General features: G+C 45.0%; 1 protein-coding gene across 2 annotated transcripts in view; it reads left to right on the forward strand.

The window, feature by feature from the left end:
* Window positions 1-15,407, forward strand: part of ABTB2 (ankyrin repeat and BTB domain containing 2) — a 115,387-nt gene that overhangs the window by 91,372 nt on the left and 8,608 nt on the right. For both annotated transcript variants that reach the window (XM_058828304.1, XM_058828312.1), the window contains 8 exons: window positions 5,594-5,746; window positions 6,992-7,157; window positions 10,224-10,313; window positions 10,753-10,854; window positions 12,298-12,394; window positions 13,059-13,194; window positions 14,218-14,444; window positions 15,144-15,322. In XM_058828304.1, coding sequence (XP_058684287.1) covers window positions 5,594-5,746; window positions 6,992-7,157; window positions 10,224-10,313; window positions 10,753-10,854; window positions 12,298-12,394; window positions 13,059-13,194; window positions 14,218-14,444; window positions 15,144-15,322 — 1,150 coding nt within the window. The remainder of the gene's footprint in view (window positions 1-5,593; window positions 5,747-6,991; window positions 7,158-10,223; window positions 10,314-10,752; window positions 10,855-12,297; window positions 12,395-13,058; window positions 13,195-14,217; window positions 14,445-15,143; window positions 15,323-15,407) is intronic.

The raw sequence follows: 15,407 nt of genomic DNA on the forward strand, positions 1-15,407 counted from the left end.
TAAGTTGGTTTTCATTATTTTCTGCTCCTCTAGAAACCTTCCTCCTGCCTCAGCTTTGCAGATGTTACAAATATGTTTTTCTAATGAGACACATGGCACATTCCAGAACAGCACCAGTGCTTGTTTCCAGCCTGAAAATGAAATCTTTTCCCTGTTGGTAAAGTAAAGTTTGCAAAATGTGATTACAATAAATAAACCGTAGACTCGAGAGCTCTTTTTAAGTTTCATAGTGAGTTCCCAGTGATTACTTCATGTTATATTTTTTAGTGAACTCAAGTTTCATTTTTTCCTTTGATTTGTAGCAGCATGAAGTAAAACCTGTCTGATGCTGCACCTTATTTTTAAGTGTGGTTTGCAAAGGATGGAAAAGGTGTTATTTATGTCTGTGGTAAGAAGGATCTTAAGGTAAGGTAGAGCTGCCAGTTCTAGATTTAAACTACTCTTGTACCATTTTATATTCTTTAAGCAGAGGAAATTCTGAAGGCAGATTCAGTGGAGAAAGGATCCCAATAAATATAATATTATCCAGATGGCTTTCATTCCATTAGTGTCTGACTGCAGGATAACTCTCAAACTTGTGGCATAGCCAAGCCAAGGCCTTAGTAACTTGATAACGATCCACTAAAATTTGAGAACTCTTATCTTCTGAGATGTTAGCCAGTCATTGTTTTAAGGGAAGTCAGAAAAACTCTTTTTGGGGGTCAGTTGGATGTGATTAAATTTCTTCTTCCTTTTTTGTAAGGATCTGAACTGTCTGCCTTGAAAGATGTTGCACATATTGAGATTATCCTTGAATGGGGCCCAGCACAGTAATTCCTGTTTTTTCTGCTGTAAATGTGGGAAGCTCCTGAAATTTTGTAAAATACTTTTGAATCTGTGAGAATAGCTCCTGTTTGAAGCTGGTTGTATTTCAGAGCAACAATTTTTTGTTTCTTCTAAATCAACATCTCTGTTGTTATTTTATTCACATATAATTGCATACTCTGAGATATTTTTTTTTCTCCCTGCTGCTTGAAGAGGGGTTTTACTGTTTGAGAATCCAAATTGTAAATATGCCACTGTTTTCCACATCAGCATGCCATGGTTTGAGATTTGGATACTCTATCTTGCCTCAGAATCTTTTCCCTTCTCCAAGTAATGAGACTTCACTGCAATTTCTTTTTGACTCTGTTGCCATCCTTGGGATTTTTCCATCTTAGTGACTTTGAGCATAGGGTTGGATTCCAGCAATAAATTCAAACATTAGCTCTGTGCACTGAAAACCTTTCCTTTTTATTTTTTAGTCCCTTGCAAAACCCCACACTGATCTTTAAAGATTTGGTATTCTTCTCTTCTGGAACCTCTGTATAGTTCCTGTAAGTCAAATATGCAGGGTTACCATGGGCTACCCCACTCTGACCATAAATATTGTGATATTTCCATGTGCTTTAGTTCACTCAGACCATTCAGAAGGCCCGAGGACAGGCGGGATGGGAGACTGTGCCTGTGTGTCTCAGGAGCTGCTCAAGCTGCCAGGAGGGAGGTGAATTTTGCCATTCCCACCTGCTTCCATTAGGACAGGATTTTATTTCCTGCTTTAGAAGAAGGAGAGCCTTGTTTAGAAGAACAGGGTTTTTCTTTCTTGCTGTTGCTGTCACTGTTGGCTCCTACTTTGTTTTGCTGCAGCAGAACAGAAGGCAATGAAAAATAGCAGAGAAGAGCAGGGAAAATGTTTTATTCCTTCTTTTTCCCTCCAGTTTGGAAGGGGCTGTGAGCAGTCTATGGACTAGTGGAAGGTGTCCCTGCCCATGGCAGGGGGGCTGGAACAAGATGGGCTTTTCTACCCCAAACCATGCTATGACTCTGTGATTTTTCAGCAGTCTTGTCACTGGATCCTCCTGGGGTCACAGCCAGGAGGAAGGAATGTGATGGAATGACTGCTTTTTGTGGGAAACCCCACTGTCTTCACCTGAGTTAGCAGGCGCTCAAAGCAGAGGAAGGATGGCATGATTCTCTAACTCTGGAGTGCTCTCCTTTTTGTATGCAATTAAGTTCCCTTTGCCAAAAATACCTTGATCCCAGTGCTCCTAGGAATCCCCAGAAGAGCCCACTTTGGGGAATGATTTCTTTGATGGGTATCCCTGAAGGTCTGTGATCCCACAGCTTCTCCTCGAGATGCTGCATGTGTTCTCCACATGCCAGTCATGTCCAAAGCCATTCTAATGAAGGTACCTTTTCCAGGAAAAAATAACCCTAAACCTTGATGTCAGTTCTCTGCCAAGTGCTGCTTGGTCTCCTCAGCTGTGTCTAAACAGAACAACATGGTTTAGCTCAAATGAAGGGAGAAAGTCTGTTCTTTCTCAGAGCACTCTCACCCAGCTCCAAGGTGATCCCCTTGGGAATGGAATGGCTGTCCAATTCCAGATGGAGACAATTTCAGAAAATTTATGGGTGGAATATTGACAGCACATGACAGTATCAGACATCAGTGTGATTCTTCACAAGGTGTACAGAAGAGGAGCAGTTCCCGTTCCACTTCCCAATCCTGTGCACATTCCCAGTTCATATTGTCATCACTCCAAGACAACTTCATGGCAAAAAACTGGAAAAAGCCATGGTGGTGGCATTGTGCTTCTGGGAAAACGGAGGGTCTTTGTCCCCAGCGAGCTTTTGCTGGAATATGACAGCTTCCCAAGGCGGTATCACTTCATGTGTGGAATTTAATGAGCTGCCAAACGCTTCTAAATGTCAGGAAGACCAGAGGAAAATGGCAGCGTGCAAAACATGGCACAGGCAGGAGCGCAGAGACAGAAATTAATTCTTTAGCTCGCAGCATCTCCCAGTTAATTTTCCATGAAGGTTTCTCCACTTCCCCTCCTGCAGTGTTTTCCAGACTGTGAAATGATCAGTGATTCCTTGGAGGCAGATGGATGCCCAGGTTAAGGGCCACAGGGTTGAAAACAGCATTTTATTTTCTAGAAAATGAGTAATTTCATTTATTTTCTTAGTGTGACGTGACCCAGTGTTGGTGTTTCTTTCAGCTGAACTGCACCTCTTCTTTCTGCTTCAGTCCTGGGATAATGCTGCTTATCTGGTGGAGTGTCAGTGAGCAAAGGAAGATAAAGCTGTTCCCAGAGCATGGCCAAGTTGGGAGAAAGGAAATGGTTGGATAAAAGTAGTGGGAAAGAGTAAAAAGCCCATCCTCAAGCTAGAAATTTTGCAGAGAAACAGTTTTTTTCCAGCAAATTAGCAATTAAAGCCATTATAGTGACCCTTGATAAAATAATGAATAATTTATCCAGTTTGCACAGCAATGCCAGTGGTGGGGTTTGGAAAATCAGGACAGCAGGATGAGACCATCGTTCCTGACACTGCTTTTTACATTCCAAAGTCTGCTCTCCTTTGGACACAAGGGAACCAGGCAGTCTGAACTGTCACTTTTAAAGCCTTTGGAAAAAATCTGTTGAGATTAAAAAAAGAAACAGAAGGGGAAAAAAAAAAATCTTTCTCCTTGCCATTCCTCTCAAAGCAAGTTTTCCACATCCAAGGCCTGCTTGTGTGGAAGCCATTTATAACCCTGGCACATGTGGATTTTTTGCAGAGTGGAAATTCCTTCAGGATAGGTGTTATTTCTGGTGCAGACTCCGTGGCATTTGCTGCTGGCTGACCACAGGCTGTGGCTGCCTTGAGTCAGTCACCAGGGTTTGATCAGGGACATGGTTCTGTGCCCAGCTCCCACTCCCACCATGGCAGTGTCAGGGAAGCTGGGATGTGGCCTAAATCTTTATTTACCACAAAAGGTGGCAGATGGACTCTATTGTAAGATGAGCTTTTTCAGTGCTCCTGAACGTTCCCAATCTAAATATAATTCAATTCTGTATTTCATTCTGGTGCTTTTAGCCTTCCTGGCCTACTTATCTGCCATTGCCACCTCTGTGGAACTTTGAATCCCATGCTAGAAGCTCTGCAGAGTACATAGAAATATAATTAATTTTCCTTCCTCTCTTAAATACCTGCATTCGAAAAGTGTGAATGGCTCTTTTCCAGGCCGGATAAGAGTTTAAATTCCCTGGAGCAGAGAATTTGCTGAAAGACATCTCCCAAATGCCTGTTGACAATTCCTGCTCTTCCCTTAGGGGAAGTCAATCAGCTCTGAATTGGATGAGCTGGAATGATTCATCCCATCCCTTTCAGGAAGTCTTTGGAAGGATGAGCTGCTAGTTGTTTTTTCAGGGTGGTGATTGTAGCTACCCTGATATTCTGATTGTTTGACAGAAAAGTAAACTGATAACAGGAGAAAGTCAATGTCCTGTTAGAAACACCCTGGCCCTGGCAATCCAGGATGGATCCAGTGCTTAAAAACCCTCTGATTTGTAGATCCTGTTTCACAACTCTGAGGAAAAGGAAGAGAAGGAGAAGACAGGGAAAGTAGTGGGTGTGTTTGTAGGGTGATAATGGCAGCGTTTCAGGGTGCAGCTTGCAACTGGGGAAATAGGAACAGCACATAGTTTTACAGAGTGCAGTTATTCCAGCCTAAAGGGTGTTCAAAGTCGTGATAAAGGGAGTTCTGCTTGCAAATCCCATTACGGATAAATGAGTTCTAATGGGATTGGTGCAGCTCACTCTTCTGCCCTTGCACATGTACACAGGCACAGCCTTAAAAATGCCTTTGTTGGCTTCAGCTGCTTTAATGAATGCCCAAATCAGTTCATATTCCCTCATATTTATCTTTTTCTCTCTGAACTTTGTAAAGGAATTGATCCTTTCTCCCCTCAGTTCTTTTCTTTTGAATAGTTAAGTGGAAAGGCCTTTTTTTTTTTTTTTTTTTTTTTTTTCTACAGTGTTAATGAAGTTGTTACGGGGAATGGGAGAGGTGTTTTCATTACAGCTGGCACTTCCAAGCTTTCCACTGGGGTGGCAGGTATCCTTGGGGAAAAATCAAGCAAAATTGATCAGTCTGGCTGTGTATTGAGAGGGTAGATGAGATATGTGATGTATGAGAGTATTATGGTAACTGTACATTAATGTGTAATCTCAGTGCTGTGTTCATTCTTACAGCAGGAGTAAGGAGGGCTAATCATTTGCTGGTGCTGCTGTGATTACCTTATTTATATTCCAATATTGCTTTCCAGCCCTTCATATTGAGTAAAACCTCATTTTTCCACCAGTTCTATGGTCTGGAGGCTCGGGGGGGAAAAACTGAGGGTCAGGTAGGCAAAACTGAGCTCTGCATAGGAAAGGCAAAATGCAAAAAGCCATGGGGATAATGGTAATGTAAAGATTAACGGAGGCAGGACTGAATTAGCAAGGTTTGAAGTTGCAAACAGTCAAGGATATTTTTAGCATTCCTAGCAGATGAGCATGAAAATAATAATAAATAATAAATAGTCCTGTGCCTATGGATTATTTGGAATAACAGACATAGCTATTACATAAACTGTTCAGATGATCAAGGCTGAGCAGCTCCTTCCTGCTGCCATGACCTTCCAGTCCAGTTTCCTTCCTCAGGTGGGATTTATCCATGCCAGGTTCCCCCTTGCACGCCCCGGAACCCACAGAGTGTCCTCCAGCCTCAGACCTTGTTCCATAATGTATTTCTCCCCTCGCTTCACAGCCCCTTCATGCTGCTGCCGCCACTGATGGAGTGGATGCGGGTGGCCATCACCTACGCTGAGCACCGGCGCAGCCTGACCGTGGACAGCGATGACATCAGGCAGACGGCCAGGCTGCTCCTCCCGGGGCTGGACTGCGAGCCACGCCAGCTCAAGTACGTGGGCTAAGCTTTGGAAAGCTCCTCCAATCCTTGGAACTTCTTAAAATGTCCTTTTACTACATTTTCTGGAAGCCAGATCTTGCTGTGCCATACAGGCCACGCACGTTTAATCTTCTGTTACTTCCAGAGATAAAGGAGCTTTGGCCAAACTTTGAAGGTGGGGCAGAAGGATTTTTATCTTTCTGAAAGTTAAATATGCAATATATGTATTTGGGTTTGGGGTTTTTCCATGCCTCAGACTTAGTTACAAGATTATTCCTTGCTTTATAAGATAGGTTGAATGAAAGATCAAAACTAGCAGGAAAAAAAAAGTTGATTCCATATCACATTATTTGATCCTTTAAAGCAGTAATTTTGTATCCAGTATGTTCAGGGGGAAAAAGGTCTTGAAGCTGTTTTGTTTATTTATTTATTCATTCCTGGCTTGCTGTGGGATAGGAACAATGTGCAAAGGCAAGTTCCATCCCTGCAAAAACTTTATTTTCCTGAGGTTCACTGGATTTAAAGTGGAGTCATTTTATTTCACTTTTTTTTTTTTTTAAACAGAATTCTTCTTTTCTTCTTACTATTATATGAAGTAATCACATCTTCTTCTGGATAATACTGTAGATTGTGATACCAGTTAGAGCAAAATTATGGTAGGATTTTATATGAGATTCATCCTGAATCTTCTGTGTGAGGTGATGAGCGGTCTGCTCCTCTGCAGGCTGTCCAGGCTCTCCAGAGGAGGATGGCTGTGCTGAAAGCATCTCATTTATCAGAGGAACTTGGCAGGCTGATATCTCAATCACTGAGAGTTTGCTCAAGAGCCTGTGCTGGAAACCAGGCAGGTACTGTGGGAGGCATTCACCCCAAAATAACATCAAAGGGCTGAGCCTCCCAGTCCCAACCTCCAGTTGGGAAGTGGTCCTTCAGTGAGGGAGACACACTTCCAGGTCTGGAATTCAGAAGAGTCTGAGCAGACAGCCAGAGGATTTACAGTAATCCCTGGGCTCTTTCATAAAAGTTGTCCTGATAGTCATCTAAAGGATAAGGATTTAGTAGATCCTCAGAGAAATGTTAAAGCACTTCCTTCAATCGAGTTGCTGGAAAAGCATTGAGGGTGTTCTGGTGCCTAAATTTGATTTTTATTTCATACTTTTTCAAAATTTCAGTATTTTTTGCCCGGAAAAGACTAAGGATCCATATATTTTTTTTTATGGTATGGGCACCATTCAGGAATTCTTTTGTCTTTCACAGACCTGAATGCTGCTTCAGTTCCTTCAGGAGACTGGATGCTAAAGCTGCTACTGAGAAATTCCAGCAGGATCTGGGCTTCCGGATGCTGAACTGCGGGAGGACGGATCTGATCAACCAAGCCATCGATGCCCTGGGCCCTGATGGGGTGAACACCATGGATGATCAGGTGTGCCACAGAACAAATGCTCACAACCCCAAAATTCCCTGCATCAGCAGCTCACTTCTTCCTTTCCACGTGGCAAATCAATACCGGGTCGTGTTTGTTGCCTCTCCGAGTGTTTTCTAATTCTAGCTTGTGTTTTAGGCTGAAAATGCATCCCTTAAAACACAGTAAAATACTTCCCCACTCTCATGCCACCCCTCCAAAAAGAAAAAAATCCCATTAGAGCCCGGAGTGGATTGTTTATCAGCTGGAATGTCTGTTCCTCGGATGGGCTGTCTCAGACACTGATGGCAGGCAGGTTAACACAGGGGCAGTGAATGGAAAGTCTGATACGTGCTGAGAGGACGTCAAAGCAAAGTGGTTTCTTTTCCAGTGACACTCCCCTCTGGCTCAGCAGCCTAAATCCTGACTGAGTCAGTGAGGAGTGACCAAAAGGTGTTTTTGTCTCATGGCTTTCAGGCTCAGGGCAGTTTGGAATACAAGAAACAGCACTGAGATCCCCACCCCAGTGGTCTGGTGTCAGTCAGTGTTAGATTTGCTCAGAGTCCATCATGGTGATGTGTCTGTTTATCCATTTTTAACTGTTCTCTGCTCAGCTACACTGGACCATAGGGATTTGGTAGTCCTGGGAGTCTCTGGCTGCTTCGTGCTGTCAGTCCCATCAAGTAACAGCAGAGTCTGTCCTCTGGGGCATCATTCAATGCATGGAATTAGCTTTTAATTTAAAAAGGGGGGAGAAAAAAGTCACCTCTCCTAAATAAACACTCGTTATAGCTGTCACAGTGAGGAGAATGAGCTGTCACATCTCTGGAACAAGAGGATATTGAGCAGTGGGAAGGGTTTATGTTCAGGTAGAGAGGTTTTCTCACACCCAGCATGTTACTGCAATAGCATTTCAGACCCAGCTCTGAACACTGCACATCTTTCATGGCACTGCCCACCATCCTGCAGTTTTAAGGGAAGTGTGAATGTATATACAAATAGCAGAAACTGATCCTGGACATATCTGGGCCTGTAGTTGCCTTATTTACAAATCCAGTATCAGGAGCTTTGTGGTCACTGGCATGGGTATCTCATCATAGATACTCACTTTAGTAATGTGACTGAGATGGCAGATTTATATTATAAAGGTTTCCCACTTCCTCTTTATATTTTTTAAAATAAGTTTTTGCAGCTCCTGTTCCTGTGGCCCAGAGGCCTCTCATTCTCTCAAAGAGAATTTTGTGATTTCCACTGTGAGCCACTGTGCCCTACCACCAAAGACACTGGTGCCAGGACTGTCACTTCTCACTGCAGGATGTTCCCGTTCTCTCATCCAGCCAGCAAACTGGGAGCTGTCTGGCTTTTGTCAGCACAGAGACCCCTCTGGGCAGCTCCTTGGGAAGTTTGAGGAGTTTTTGCTGTCACTCATTGATGCCTCATCCTTTGAGTGGGATCCTCTTGCCAGCCCTGCTCTGAGTGGGGCAGCTCTGTCATCTTTGCCCCTCAGAGAGTGTTTTGGCACCAACAAAAAGGGCAGGACAGGCCCCCTCTGGAGATGTTGTTGCTTGGAAATTCTCCACTTGACTCTGGAGCAACTCAGCTTTGTGTCCAAGCAAGTGCCTGCATGGCACTGCCAAGCCCAGGCAGAGTTAAATCCAAGTTCTAGGAATGAAGCCTGCCATAGCTGGAATAGGAAACCAAAGCTGGACTTTGCCACCAGCTTGTTTTACTCCTTTTGGAAAAGAATAAGACAAAGCCAGATGCCCAAACTTGGGAAGACTGACTCAGGCACGACAGAACTGCCGGATAATTTAATACGAAGGCTTTAGATCCAGGTTTGGATTTTGACCACTCCTAGGGTGTGAGGATGTTTAGACCCACTTGTCCATCTGTGTACATGGAAATCTGTGGAAAAGAACTCAGAACATCCCCTCAGAAACGTGAGTTTAGAGCAGGACCCTGTATGCAGTTCTGATGGGCACCAACAAGCACTCTGGTTTCAGGAAATTGGAGATGTTTAGGAAAACAATCTCTTCTTCCCTTTGCAAGGAGCAAGCAGAGAGTGCAAACTTAACACTAAAAATTTAAAAAAGAACAGTAAGTCTATACAAGTTTTAGAGCCCTGGGGTTTGTGCCTGCAGACCTGCATTTTGAATTCTCAGTTTATTTGCCTATAATGAATGTGGGGCCTCCCAAGCCCCACAAAAGCCAAAATACCTCAGCCAGAGAGAATCTCACCCAGAAATATCTTCATGAATGGAAGTGCCCCAGAGCACAAAGCTGGGAGTTGTGGCTGCTTTGAAAAGTCACCTTTGCAGAGTCAAGAGCAGAACTTGTGTGTGAGAGATGTAATTCCATTTTACAGTACAGCTTCCATTAAGGATGAAGCTCTGTTATTGCACACCGAGCAGCAGAGATGTAAAAAATTCAAATGCCTGCAATAATTAAGGGGAGGGGGCAGGAAAGCTGTGGGATATGAGCAGGAATGGATTTTACCAGGCCATTTCCTTTCTGTCCTTGGATACTTCAGGAATGAACTCCATAAGTAAGGCTCATTTTTCTCATAATTCATCTCTGAGCCGTCATGGTTTGCTGGTTAAGTAGAGGGAGGGAGATTTATGGGATTGAAATGCTGAAATATTGAGGCAAATAGGATTTTAGCAATGGGGAGAAGTTGCCAAATAAATTCATCTTCTGTATTTTTGTGTTGCTTTCTGCCTTCAGTTCATTTGGCTACAAATGAGCCAAGAAGTGGCATTTCTTTGTTGTCAGCCTTGGGAAAGCTGGAGAATTGTGGACAATACAGGGCTAGGATTTTCACTGATCCTTTTTGTGTTCTTTCAGCCTTATCCAGTGATGTTTTGTCCCAGTCATTTTCCAGTATCAGTTGTGCCCACTCTTCATAGAAATCAAAAATGCTTTATAAGCATATATATATATATATATATATATATATATATATATATATATGCTGTCCCTATACACACTTCGTACATTAAGATTCAAACTTGCTGTGTCCATGACAGTGTTACTGTTGATAGGGCTAGAAAGATAACTTTGTTTTTATTTTTCATTTCCTTTCTGAAGGGTATGACCCCACTCATGTATGCCTGTGCTGCTGGAGATGAAGCCATGGTCCAAATGCTTATAGATGCTGGAGCAAATTTAGATATTCCAGTGAGTAACCCTCTGCCCATTATTATCCATCTTTAAACTAACAGGAGGAGTTCTGAAATCTCTCCTAGCAACTGAAGGCTTCGGTCCTGGAAGCTTCGAGCAAGGCATTTGTCTCAGAAACAGTTGCTTCAGGGATTTGGGAGTGGGGAGAAAACCTTCAAAACCTCTTGGAGCACTCAGTGGCTCCAATTAGGATTGGAACTGGCAAGTCTAATGTGCACAGGGAGGGGGAGGAAAGGATCTGCCACAGGGAGAAACCAGTGAGCCCATTAAAAAATCCCAGGGGACAGGTCAGTGGTGGTAGGAGTGTTCTCTAAGTAGCCCAAGTCCCCATTCCCTGGGCTTGTCACTCACAGAGGAAGAAGGTGGTTCTGTACAAGGCAGGGCATGAAGGCAGACAGGCTGCAGTGGGTAATGAGTGCCTGCTTCCCTTCTCCAGGTGCCCAGTGCCTCTCCACGGTACCCCTCGGTCCATCCCGACAGCCGGCACTGGACTGCCCTCACCTTTGCGGTGTTGCATGGGCACATCTCAGTGGTGCAGGTAAGATTCCAGCCAGGAATCCTTCCAGGAGACACAGGGGACTGAAATGCAGCGCTGTGAGCCCTTGCTCTTGGGCTTCTTGAGCTTCCTGAAAAAACAATGAAAAAACTGCATGTTGGTTAAAACAAGGAGAATGAAAACTGGTGACATAATTCCAAGCAAGGAATTTCGGTAACAAAACCCAGCGTGTTTCCATATTTTTCTTTGGTTTCAGTATTGCTCCAAAGCTCACTGCTTCCAAAACAGTGCTGCACAATAATTTCTTTGGTTTTAAATAAACTAGTACTTCACGTGGACCGGTTACAGGTTGGCTCTTTGATCAGGAGCTTTATAACAGTAGATATTAATTGGTTTATAAATTTACATGTGCAAAAATCCAGTGTGTGCTGATTTCTGCTCTAATGGCAGCAAATCATCTGCAACTTCTTTCATAATCCTTGAGAACTGCATGAACAAGACTTAAGCTGTTGTGGGATTTGAGTCTGTGGCATCCTCTCTGCTCCCTTTTCTGTGGAATTATCACAAGGGGCAGCAGGATGGGGTGGAGCCCCAGAAATGCTACCCAAACTTCTAAGGGAATGAAAAACTGATCACAGCAGACAATCAATTGCTGTTGAATTTAATTTACCTCCTGCTCAAGGGGAAGGAATAAAAAAAATATATATAAGTAAATGGAGGCTGCACACACTCATCTTTTGTTTGTGTACATTTGTACATAATTATAAAGATTAGATTCCATCTGGCAAACTGCCTGGGCAGCCTTCGGTATTCCAGGGGTTGGACAGCCTTAATTTATGTATAAGATACGAGTTTGATTCTCCCAGGAGATGAAGCCAAGTGTATCAAAGCTCCTGTTGTGTACTGCAGTGTCCACAGTCGTGGAAGCATGAAATATCCTGGTGGATACACACATACAGGGCTTACCCTCCCTGTCTGCCCCTGCCAGCACTGCTCTGGGTGCTCCAGAGCCCTGTGCCAGCCCCACCTGGCTAAAAAACATCCCCATCCCCCTGTAACCTTCTCCCCTTCATCTGAGAGGGGGCTCTTTCCCTCACAGCAGCTCAGTGAAAGCAGGTTCTGTGTGACAAATCCCTGCAGCTGCCAGGCATCCCTACACAGGCTCCACAAGGTATGACCAGCCTGGTAATTCCCTGGGGGAACCCTGCTTCCTGTGCACAGCGTGGAGCTAAGATGGACTTCTGCTCTGACTGCAGAGCCCTTTGGAGCTGGGAGATTCCAATTGCACAGTCACGGCCATAAAGAAGATTAAAAGAGGAGGTGGTGCTCTCCAGTTGGGCCCTTTGTGTGCATGCCCTCCTCACTTTGGACCCACTGGTTCTCCTTTCTAACACCCAGCCCTGGCTGGGTTTTGTCCTTCTGAATTGTTTTGTCCTTCTGAATTGCTCTTCTCCCAACTCCCTGTCTTTCCTGTGCCCCTTGCAGCTGCTCCTGGATGCTGGTGCCCACGTGGAGGGCTCTGCCGTGAACACTGGGGAGGACAACTATGCTGAGACCCCCCTCCAGCTGGCCTCAGCTGCAGGTGAGCTCCCTGTGGCCTCAGCACTCTCCATCTCTTCCTGCCACCAGCCTGATGGGCCCCAAATATCTGTTTTCCAACTTGTCACATGCTTGACTCCTACCCAGAGCCCCACAGCAGGGCTGATGGCACCAACTCCTTCACAGAGCACTTGTCAAGGAACATAAACAGCCCCTGTCTAGTCTGGGTGTGTCTGTGGGCCTAAGCAGCACCCAGATGTGAAAAATGAACAAGTTTCCATTCAGCCTGGGGAAAAGTAACTGTTATAGAAAGAAATTTGGTTTATTAGTTTATTAAATGCAGGTAAAAATTCTGCATTTCTTCTAGCAGGCTGTCAGGAGTTAAGCATTCTGTGAATGAGTCCGTGCTGGCCTTGTTTGTCAACACTTTTCACCTCAAAGTGGTTTTATTTTTTTTCCTTTTGTTTATTTCTCTAATATTTTTGTGCTTTTATGAAGATGAGTGGCTGGCTTGCTCTGCTCCAGGCTTTATGGAAGGGATAAAAAAGGCTTCCTCCCCTCCCAGTGACACCCAGTGCTGGATCTCCTGCCCCCCGCTCCCTACTCCATCTAATGGGAGCAGAGCCAGGGAGTCCTGCCTGCGGCTAGATCTGTGTTTTACGCTTCCAAAGAAGGACCATCCTGATGTTCCTGTCCTTTTTCCCCAGGGAATTACGAGTTGGTCAGCTTGCTGCTCAGCAGGGGCGCCGATCCACTCCTGAGCATGCTGGAAGTCAACGGGATGTCATCGTCACTTCACGAGGACATGAACTGCTTCAGCCACTCAGCAGCACACGGCCACAGGTAATGTTGTGTTCCTGATCAGAGCAGGGGTTTTTGCACTCTAGGTGATGCTGTGTGTCCTGTGTGACTTTGTGATCCAAAGCCCCCCTGCATGTGCAGTTCGGTAGATGGGGCTAAGACTCTCCTGACAACAAAGAACAAAGGTCTTTGCTATTTCTTATTCTTACACTTGTTGGTGTGGCTTTGCAGCACTGAGGGTGAGCTGGTTTTAGGCCCTACCTCAGCAGACCAAGTCCTACCTAAGAGTAGGTTATGAGATGAGGGTTATGAGATCCTGGTTCATGTTCTGAGATGGAATCTAATCAGGTGGAGGTGGCAAAAATAACAGCAGAGCCTGGGTGTCTGCATCTCTGGTTTTTGGATGGCCAGCCAAGAGGTGAATCATTAAACCAGCCAGCCTGGCTCTCCAACCCTGTTTTCAGGGTAGTTTTTCAGAAATAAGACATTACTTGCTCCAATTACAAGCTCCTCCAGAAGTCTCTGTCTTCCCAGAAAAAAAAAACCTTAGCGAGATTCAGGGCGTCTTCTGCCATAGGATAGACTGGGGTGATCCTAAAGCTGGGCCCTTAAATAAGCTGGGTTTAGCCCCAGGGAGTGGTGTGGGTGCAAGGAGAGCAGCGGCTGGTGGCAATGCAGCAGCACAGTGAGTGCTGGGTGGCCCTGCTGGCCTGGGGAATGTCTGGAACAGCTGTCCCCAGCTGGCTGAGGGACACCAGTGATGCAAACTCCCCAAACAAGACACAAACAAGAAAGTCTCTTTATTGCAACTGCTGTGTGAAATTCCAAACAAACCCACCATGTGAGGAGTACAGGCCATGTTTTAGCCCATGCTGTAGGGCACCAGTTTCTAGGATGTGGGGTAGGGAAGGACATGTGGTTTCTGTGCTGCTCCACAGTGCCAGCTGTCTTTGGGAAGGAAATTTTTGTTTAGTGAGCCGGATCCCTTACCCCAAATCCCCGTTGTTCTGTCTGAGTCGTTGCAGTTTCATTTGTTAGTAAGTGAAACCTCTTGTCCCTGCTCAGGAACGTCCTGCGCAAGCTCCTGACCCAGCCCCAGCAGGTGAAGGGGGATGTGCTGTCCCTGGAGGAGATTTTGGCTGAGGGGGTGGAGAGTGACACCTCCAGCCAGGGCAGCTCCAGCGAGGGGCAGGTGCGGCTGTGCAAGACACGGATGAAGGCTCTGCAGGAGGCCATGTACTACAGTGCTGAGCACGGCTACGTGGACATCACCATGGAGCTCAGGGCACTGGGTGAGTCCTTCCTTCTGAGCACTGTGCACATAGAGCATAAAAACCTTCCTTTTCTGCCCCTGTCATTTAGAAGAGCTACAACCCCAGCTGTAAAGCTATCTAATGTAAATTTTAGAAGTGTTTAAAGGCTCCTCACAAGTTTGTGGGTTTTTTTTTTTCAAATTCCTGCTGCTCTGGGATGTCCCTTACTCTTGGCTGGATCCTCTGTTCCCACGTACTAAAAACAAGGAGCATCTCTCCCTGTCAGATACTGACACCTAAAATTCAGTGTTTATCAGTGGTTCAAGGTGAAGGAATAAATCTGATCTCAAGGTAGAAGAGAGAAAAGCTTTGAAGCTTGTGTGTAACCGGGAGAAAAGACCTCACACCTCAGCTGTGTGGTATTATGTACCCTTACAACTTCAGATTTATTTTGTGGTTCTGACTAACAATGAAGCTTGGAACAAAACAGGGAATCTCTGATGCTTAAAAATCAGCAGAAATTTTTCCAATTTATGATCCTGGTGCCAATCCTTTGTCACTTAATGTGTCAGTGACCCAGTTCAGTCATCTTTAATATCAAGATAAAAATCTATCTGCTGTTAGGATGTAGGTAGAGCTGCTTCAGTGCTGCCAAATGTTAGTAATAGGAGCAGGATAATCTCCTCACAGACACTTCAGGAAATCATCTTTTGTTGTCCCTTTTTTCTGTGGCTGCAGGAGTGCCCTGGAAGCTCCATGTGTGGATCGAGTCCCTACGGACAACCTTCTCCCAGTCCCGCTACTCCGTGGTGCAGACCCTGCTGCGAGAGTTTGTCACCATCAAAGAGGAGGATTACAACGAGGAGCTGGTCAGCGAGGGGCTGCAGCTCATGTTTGACATCCTCAAAACCAGCAAAGTAAGTCAGAGTTTTATAACTCTGTCAGAGCTGAGTGTTCTGGGATTTTGTTGTTGTTGTGCACAGCAGGAACAAGGGAGTGTCT

The sequence above is a fragment of the Poecile atricapillus genome, chromosome 1 (assembly GCF_030490865.1).
Source record: "Poecile atricapillus isolate bPoeAtr1 chromosome 1, bPoeAtr1.hap1, whole genome shotgun sequence".
In the NCBI taxonomy this organism is placed as follows: Eukaryota; Metazoa; Chordata; class Aves; order Passeriformes; family Paridae; genus Poecile; species Poecile atricapillus.